This window comes from Periplaneta americana, chromosome 15 (assembly GCF_040183065.1).
Source record: "Periplaneta americana isolate PAMFEO1 chromosome 15, P.americana_PAMFEO1_priV1, whole genome shotgun sequence".
NCBI lineage: Eukaryota > Metazoa > Arthropoda > Insecta > Blattodea > Blattidae > Periplaneta > Periplaneta americana.
The window spans coordinates 71,458,368-71,467,931 of NC_091131.1; the positions used below are offsets into that span (position 1 = coordinate 71,458,368).

Below are 9,564 nucleotides of genomic sequence, written 5' to 3' on the forward strand. Positions count from 1 at the left end.
ACTTAATGACTCTTCTAAACCATAACGCTGATGGACTAATTTTTAGTACCTCCATGTGTTAGGTCTGGTTTCTGTGGCTTAAATGTAATTAATTAATCGTGCGGGGAAGTTTAACGAATCCTCTGTCAGTGTGTCCAGGATATTTAATAGGCCTGTCTCTAGGGAGATTTATTCTAACCCGTAAGTTATTCAGCACATTTTTCGGTATACACTGGACACACAGATGACATGTGATGAACACGAAAATGCTAATTTCCTAGAAGGTCGAGTAGTTTTCTACGGCCAAGAAATTATGTCGTGAGAAAGAATCCTTATCTGCGTTCGGGATTGAACTAGTAATCTTTCAATTTGATATTAGTTCTTGTAGTAACTGCACTGCCTTTCTTTCTGCAACAACAGAACAATCAGCAAAATCATTACTCGTATTTAATTGCATTTAATCATGAATTCATAATATTAATTTCTTTTGCGACATCTGGAGAAAGAACTGAGAAAGAGACTAGTGAAGTGCTTTGTGTGGAGTATAGTATTATATGGAGCAGAAACATGGACATTACGACGAAGTGAAGAGAATCGACTGGAAGCATTTGAAATGTGGATGTGGAGAAGAATGAAGCGTGTGAAGTGGACAGACAAAATAAGAAACGAAGCTGTGTTGGAAAGAATGGGTGAAGAAAGAATGACGATGAAACTGATCAGGAAGAGAAAACGGAATTGGCTGGGTCACTGGCTGAGAAGGAACTGCTTTCTGAAGGATGCACTGGAAGGTATGGTGAACGGGAGAAGAGTTCGGGGCAGAAGAAGATATCAGATGATAGACGACATTAAGATATATGGATCATATGAGGAGATAAAGAGGAAGGCAGGAAATAGGAAAGATTGGAGAAAGCTGGGTTTGCAGTGAAATACCTGCCCTTAGATAGAACACTATGAATTAATGAATGAATGAGTATTAATTTTGTTCAAATTCAACTGAGCATGGAAGACAATAATTTCAATAACAAAGAGGGGATTTTTTTTCATTAGCCTATAATAAATATATATTATGTCAATGTTGCAATGTTGCAATAATAAACTATATGATAGTCTGTTTTGCCACTGACGTAGCTCAGTCGGCGGAGGTGCTTGCCTACCGATCCGAAGTTGCCCTTGACAGTGGGTTCGATTCCCACTTGAGCTGATTACCGGGTTGGATTTTTTCCTAGGTTTTCCCCAACCGTAATGCGAATGTAAGGTAATCTATGGCAAATCCTCGGTCTCATCTCGTCAAATACCATTTCACTATCAGCAATCTCATCGACGCTAAATAACCTATTAGTTGATACAGCATCTTTAAAACAATTTTAAAAAGTCACAAATATCGAATATGACACAATTTGATGAAGTTCAGAAGTAGGCTAAGCCCTATAAGCAGTCATATAAACGAGCACATGGTAGGTTCTAAAAGAATCAAAGTCGCATGTATTGTTAAAAGAATAATAAAAATTTGATTTCCATGAGAATTTTCAACTCAAAATCTCACAGCATGGCAATAATTTATCTTCCTAATGAGAGAGTGAAACAGAGCTACAGCATTTAGCTCATTTTTCACGATTATTTTCTTTTAGTGAGAATTCTCAAATGTTAGGTTCTACTCTTTAGTGCTACTAGATTTTATAATTGGAACTGAGTTAGAAATTCATACGCACCACAATTACACTGGGAGCTCTGCTCATGGGCCATCTGAAACAGCATTGCATTTTTTACGTTATTGACATCATTCCTATATTGAAATTTATATAAACCGCATACAGGTATTTTGCCAGATATCTTGTGCTGTTCTTAAAATGTAGAAATAGTGGAATAACTAACCAATCACTAAACGATTTATGTGTGATTACAAATAATGCATCTCATACATTGTTCTCTATATCATTTATTAATGTTTTGAGCACATAAATAAAAGCTTAATAATACATTTTATGAATCTTTTCTAGATTTCATAAGACACTTAAATTGTTAATAGTACATTATGCAACGAGCCTATAATGATAGTAATTAAGAAGCGAGGATGTTTATGATACGAGCGCAAGCGAGTTTCATAATTTTCATACGAGCGTCTTAATTACTATTACAGACAAGTTTCATACGACTTTTCATGCTCGACCATATTTCTAACTTGAAATTATTCAGAAGTATTAATTTTATTCGTATCTGACTGAACATCGGAAGTGACCTTGTGCATAGCTCGTAAATTGTGAGATGTGCGCAGACGCGAAAGTATTGATTTTTTCCGGGCAACGAATGTCGACGACCTTGATATAATCTAGAGAGTAAGATAAACGTTAAACTTGATATAATCTTGAAATTGAATTCGACATTGAAAAACGAGATGACAAATTGAATTTATTTGAATATTATTTGCAATTAACGCTAATTATTATAGTAACAGAACATAACCTTCTGCGACAGTATTGGATTTCCAGCCTGCGTGACGTTTTGCTAGTTGTCTTTCGATTGCATATCCGAGAATAATCGAAAACCTGAACTTTAATGAATAGGTGTGTTTTAATGACATGCATTAAAGGATTGCTACCAGGTGTATAATTACTACATTTCGGCATGGTCGAGCATAAAATATATTAAATGGAATTTCAGAATGGAACCAAAGAAACGTGTGGTATGAATGTATTAAGGTTCACTGTTTAAAAATAATTATTTATTCAGGCTCTTCGTTACCTTTAACTCTGAAAACACTTTTACATAATATTCATGAATATGTTCTATTAGAATATAATATTAATAAATATACTGTAACATAATAATAATAATAATAATAATATTATTATTATTATTATTATTATTATTATTATTATTATAGTACACAGAATTTAAAATACCGATAATGTTAATTGTGAACAATTTTAATAATAACCCCCTTAACAAACTTCTACTACTTTAAACTGAATGAAACAATTTCCATATGTCGGATATCCCACTGACAACTACTGCCAGTCTTGTCTTTCGTTCGGCCTGCCGGTCGTCCTTGAGAATTCCGTCTTTCTATTTTCGCTTGCTCCGGAGCTCCGAACCACTCCGTATGCTCTCTCTGCCACCTACGGTAGTAACAGAGATCACCGGAGGAGAGTTTTGTTCGTAATATCCGATTCCTCCGTCAGTAGTACTCATCCGCTGAGCAGCACTACCGAAAGATGACACGCTGTATCACCGCTAAGCGGGATGTTACTTGCCCATGTCACTTTTCGAACGGCGCAGTACTAAGCGAAACCTGTTTCCAGGCGTACACTCGTTATAATATGTACTGAGATTGAAATTCCCCTGATATTAAAACTGAATAAATACCACTATTTATAAAAATTATCCACTGTGAGCTATTGCCATGTGATCGTTTTTGTAAAATTAAGTAAAAATATTTTCTTTACTATAACTTAATTAGCCATTCTGTAATTATTTCATAAACACAAATACTAAAATATATATCGGAGATAAGCTACATTCTTATTGTAAGCCTAAATCTACACAAATAAATGGCTTACTATTTTCTCTCTCTCTCTTTTTTTTATAATACAAATCTCAGCTTTCTCGCGCACACTCTTTATTGTATTTATCAGCCAATATTTCGTACAGTAATGAGTATTATTTTCACTCCATCGAATTTTTTTCTGTAATTTATTAAATTGAAGTGACTTAAGCGTCTCAGTATTTTAATTTGTATTTTATCACTTAACGTTTTAAAGTATTTATTTAAATATCTTTGTAGTCTAGAGACTATGGTGAAAATGTACATTATTACAAAGCCGTTATAATGTAAGTAAATAAAAATGGTAAACTCACCGCTATCACAAAAATATCTACCACAAGAATGAGGAGTAATTTTATCCCATACATATTTCACGACGTCTTAAGTTAAGAAATTCATCATGTCATTTATTTAGTTGTGTTGTACCTGTGTAACAAGAAGCAAATATAAAAATAAGCTGGGTTGCTGTATTTCTCACATCTTATTCAACATTTATTTGAGTCAGGCTTTAAAATTATGTGAAATATGTTTTCTGGTATAGAATATCAATTGAAGGAGGAACTCGATATAGTCCTACGCTATAGCATGTCGATGACAAGCCTACTGATTGCTCAAGATAAATATGTCTTGACATATGACTAATAAACTAGCTTACGCCATATTGGTCGAATGTTCATCCACCGCTCAAAGAAGTTGGGGTTGAGTTTAGCAGTCGGTAGTTGGCTCTGATAGAGCTGTTGTGCCGTGAATTATCAGAAACATAAATGCACTTTAGTTCATAACGCTGTATACCAGAAAGTGAAGTAAACAACAAGCAATTCTTGTTAAATGCTTAGTGTGTAACAAAAATATTGATCCAACTATTTCAGCAAACTCACATAATACACAGTTTAGAGTAGTGATCGTCAGCAATCGCCGAAATGGGTAACGGGTAAGGAGTGTATCGCAATATGCACCGCCGTGCATAAGAGAGAGAAAGCATACCCGCCAGCAACCACGGATGCACGCTAGTGCAATGTCTTATCCGCGGGAAAGAGACGCTAGCCCGAGGGTGCATTGTGCTGATGACCGTTGGTTTAAATTATCACAAGTGGTTGATAGATAACGACATTAAAATTTAATGCATTAATTTCTTTTAACCTTTTAACAATATTATAAAGATTAATTTGTCAAAAGTTTATGACTTATTTACAGATTCAACCATCCTTATAACCGGTTAATGCTGAAGTTCGTAGCGCTTCTGTTTTCGATGGCAATAGAGCCTTTGTAAAGAATTTGTTTGGGAGTATTGATTTGTCATTTTAAGGTCTTAGTATTTTCTTAGTGGTTATGACTTGAACTTCTCAATTTTTAAGAAAGTTTCTGTTAATTGAGAGCTAAAAGAAGTTAGGGTATCAAGAAGTTAAAAAAAAGTGAAGAGTTCCGAATTTTTTTACCGAGGAGTAAAGACTCACATGCGGTAGAATCATTTGTTCTGTTCCCGGGGAGGACACACTCGGCTAAAGTACAGTACGAAAATGGTTTTCTCGTTTCAGAGAGGATCATTTTGACATGGATGATGCTTCACGTTCAGAAAAATCGTCCGTCTTTTATGAAGACCGTTTAAACGCTTTAATTCAAAATTATCCACATTAATCAACTCGTCAATTTTCCCAAATAATGAATTGCGACGTGCACATTCCAAGGACAGAGTTTTAAAAAATTGCGTTTATGAGTACCGTAAGTTTTGAGCGAAAACAAAAAATCGTGTTACTATTTTTGCTTCTTTGCTTACTCGTTACCGTTTAGCTCATCAACAATATCGATAGTTTTTGTCCCAGATTTACTGGTGAAGAAAAATGATGTCTTTACATCAACATGAAGAACAGAAAAGAATGGCTGAGCTCTAACAAAACAAAGCAACTTCCGGTGCAAAAGCTGGTGTCCATTTACGTAAGCTAATCTAGTCGGACAAAGAAGGCGTCATCTACTATACAGTATATACGCGAATACTCCGCGCCATCGAATAATCCGCGCAACCTAATTTTAGGAGAGAAAATTAAAAAAAAAATTGGCTGTAATGTATGTTTTATTTACAAGAAATTAATCCTACATAATGACGTATTCCAAAGTTAAGTAAAATATCAATTTGTTTCAAGAAACGTGTCATAATCTTCACATCTGTTGTAGAAGCATCCGGGACTCTACCTAATGGCAAAAAATGCGAATTTCAATTTTTTTAATGTTAATATGTGCAATAAAATATTAAAGTCAATTATCGCATGCTCCCATACCTCTATTCACCATTACTTTCATCGTCATCACTAGCGAAAAAATCATTGTCGTTTTCGCCATCTTCCCATAGAGCGTCATCCTCAGTTCCGTCAAGTGAATTCGTGATACTGCGAAGCGGTATCAGTCTTATTTCAAATAATGCGCGCATCCCAGTTTTTCTGCGCCAAATTTCGGAAAAAAATGTGCGTGGAGTATTCGTGTACATACGATATATTGTTTCTCATCACTTGTGAGATTTACTGCCAACATCTCAGTCGTCTTGAGGCCGCAGTTCAAGAAAAAACACTGGGAACACTGCGTCAAGTGATCTTGCAGCGTGATAATGCCCGTCCGCGTAATTCTAACACACTTACTTACAACTTACAAATGGCTTTTAAGGAACTCGTAGGTACATTTCCGCCCTCACATAAGCCCGCATCATATCCCACCTCTCTCAAATCCATTTTAATATTATCCTCCCATCTACGTCTCAACCTCCCCGAAGGTCTTTTTCCCCTCAGACCTCCCAACTAACATACTATATGCATTTCTGGATTCACCCATACGTGCTACATGCCTTGCCCATCTCAAACGTCTCGATTTAATGTTCCTAATTATGTCAGGTGAAGAAGACAATACGTGCAGTTCTGCGTTGTGTAACTTTCTTTATTCTCCTATAGACCTAACTTCATCCCTCTTAACCCCAAATATTTTCCTAAGAACAGAATCAGTCCCATTCCGAGGCTAAATGGTTTCGTAACAAGCCGTTTTTTTACAGTGATGGACAGCTTATTCAATATATTCGCAGCTATCCTCCATGACTGGAGGCCGTCTCTTCTATCCGCAACCTGAGGACGTGCCATGATGTGATGATAGGGAATACATGGAATTCTAACACACAGTATCACAAAAGCAGTTATCAAGAGCTCGGTTGGATGGTTATTCCACATCTACCCTAGTCTAATAATCTTGCTTCAACAGATTTTCATTTCTTCCGTACTCTATCCAACAATGTTCGGGACCGATGATGAATTCAACTCCAAACCACTGGATTTCTTCTTCCGTGAAATTGAAAAACTGCCAGAACGTTGGGAGTCAGTCATAAACAATAGAGATGAATAAATTATTGATTTATTATTGATTAGTTTATATAAAGTAATTTTGTGTTTAATCAAAAGGCTAGTAATATATGCATCAATATAATAAAAGTGGAACCTGTCATATTAGCTTCGAAATGTTATAAAAACTATTTTCATGTACAAATTCCGCATTGCAAATCTCATGAAAATCTGATATAGGCCTACTCTATACTAGTAACAACTTACATGGGGCACTACATCATGTTAGTCCATTATCAATGAAGACATTGATGATATTGTAAATACATTCAAAATCATTTACACTATTTTTTCCTCCGAAAATTATTATTCAATCGAGGCAATAGAAAATATTTCTTGAATTTTTAAATTCGATTTCTGTACACCGATGCGACCACAATACATACTACAATGAACTGTTTATTATATCGCACTGATTTTCATGTGACTTTTTTCCATAACATCACCGAGTTATATTGACCTCTCTCTAAACCAACATTAAACCCTCTCACATAGCGGGCCTCCTAGACCAGTACGAGTAGGGCCACCACAGAAACACTCAGGACAAGTGCAAGATAATAGACAAATACCCAGTCCCATGAAATGAAGATAGAACTTCCACTCCATTCCGGGAATCGAACCACAGACCGCTTAGTTAGGAAGCGTACGTGCTATCAACTGAGCCATAGCAGCAGAATCAGTATTCGGTAGTGAGTGTAAATATATTTATGGTGGAGAAAAAAATCACTGAATTTTAGAAACTTACATATTGTGTCCCTTCAGCAAGACAGTGTGAATATTTCATACTTAACAGTAGAATCCAAATAACATCCTAGTAAATTTATTCTATACTTTTCAAAATTACGCGTAATTGCAGCCACGAGTCCAGTATGGTCAACAGCAGGATATTCAAGAAATAAAAAGCACATTCAATAGTAGCGATAGCAAATATTTTTCAGGCTCACTAAAATTCTAATTACCTTCTGTTTCGGAAACATTTAGTCGAAACCAAACAAATAGCTTTGAATATAACATTACGACCAATTAAATGTCGACCATAAACGCTGAATGACGGTTTCATTTACATGCGTTGCAGTACCTGATTGTTTTAATTCAGAACTGTATGTCGTATGGATTTTTACTGTACCATACTGAAATAGGGGAGAGTCGGGTAGTATCGGACATCGGGTAATATCGGACAGTGAGTTTCTTTCATCTACCACACGATGATAGTACCTGATTGACATGGTTACGTTTCTGTGATGTCGCATAGAGAAACGTAACCATATCATTCATGTACTACCATATGGTGGTAGATGAAAGAAACGCACTGTCCGATACTACCCGATGTCCGATACTACCCGACTCTCCCCTAAGTCTAGTTTTTAATGTAAAATGTCAAAAAATCTCTTTTATCCAGTTCTATCATTAAAACACAAGAGAAGACAACTAGAATAAGGGGAAGACAAGGAGAACTTCGTTTTTCACAGTTTCGTCGAAGGAACTTAAGAGAAGAGTTGCACTTTTATGGTTCAAAAAATGACATTTTTTAATGTTTGTTTTACTTTATAGAATACAATTCTCTCTTTCTTGTGATGAAATAATTACTTAGATACCCGCAATAATGCCCGAGATATGTCCTTTAACATGGGCGCGTGTCACTTCTCTGTCCCTTTAATTTTATTCTTCGCCGTTCGTTTTCCGAAACTTCTGATTTTACATTTGTTTTCCTTGATAACTTATTTTTCTTTTACATCTTTATACATCTTGTTGTATGTTTTAATGAAATCTTGCATGCTTATGTGTTTTTGCAATCTTAGCAACATAATATATTTACTGTAGCAACTGCTAGAATATTTATTTCTGGAAATGTGGAAGAAAAACGTTAAAATAATAATGTATTATAAAATATAAAATAGGACGAATGGTATTTTAAGAGATGAATAAAAGATTCTAGTTTATTTTTGCCCATGTATTTGTTACAAACATTTTAAACTAAAAATCATTTAGATATTCACAGGCCTAAATTTGTTGAAAATGACAGAAATAGGCATGATGATTGCACAATTCTCATCCAAAAATTTAGGTATTTAATTGCTGTTAATTTTAACAATATTCTTTGAGAATGTGTTAAAAATCTAGAATAAAGCAGAAGAAATATTGCAAGGACTGAAAGATACTGAAATATGTATGGATGATAGAAAAAAGACGCAGTAACTTCTTACCACACTAATGAAAAGATGTATTAACATTGGCTGCGAAATTTTCCAGTGTGCTATAAAATTATATTGTATGCAATTCTAAATTTTGTTCAATACATTGCTACTACAACATTTTTGTAACTATATCTCCGGAACCATTTCTAATCAATGACATATATTTGTAGAGGCTATTGGATGCAAAACTCGTCTTATCCAAAATAAAAAAAAAGAGTTAAGCACGGTATCGTATACTTGATGTTGTCCACTACCCTTTGGAATTTGTTTCTACATCAAAACTTGCCTATTTACAGTTTTTCGAGATAGCGAAAATCTTTATTAAATGCATAACTAGCCTAATCCATTATAAAATTTAATGCAAACTTGCATGAATCTGTTATTTATTTATTTATTTATTTATTTATTTATTTATTTATTTTATTTGTTTAATTTGTTTATTTATTTATTTTATTTGTTTAATTTATTTATTTGTTTA

At 34.7% G+C, this 9,564-nt stretch overlaps 1 protein-coding gene across 1 annotated transcript in view; it reads right to left on the reverse strand.

Moving 5' to 3' along the window:
• Nucleotides 1–7,900, reverse strand: part of LOC138715722 (transmembrane protease serine 9-like) — a 51,029-nt gene extending 43,129 nt beyond the window's left edge. The window contains exons 1-3 of the mRNA XM_069848778.1: nt 7,637–7,900; nt 3,835–3,946; nt 1,689–1,722 (exon numbers count right to left, since the gene is read on the reverse strand). Coding sequence (XP_069704879.1) covers nt 1,689–1,722; nt 3,835–3,888 — 88 coding nt within the window. The 5' untranslated portion in view covers nt 3,889–3,946; nt 7,637–7,900. The remainder of the gene's footprint in view (nt 1–1,688; nt 1,723–3,834; nt 3,947–7,636) is intronic.
• Nucleotides 7,901–9,564: the final 1,664 nt, after the last annotated feature.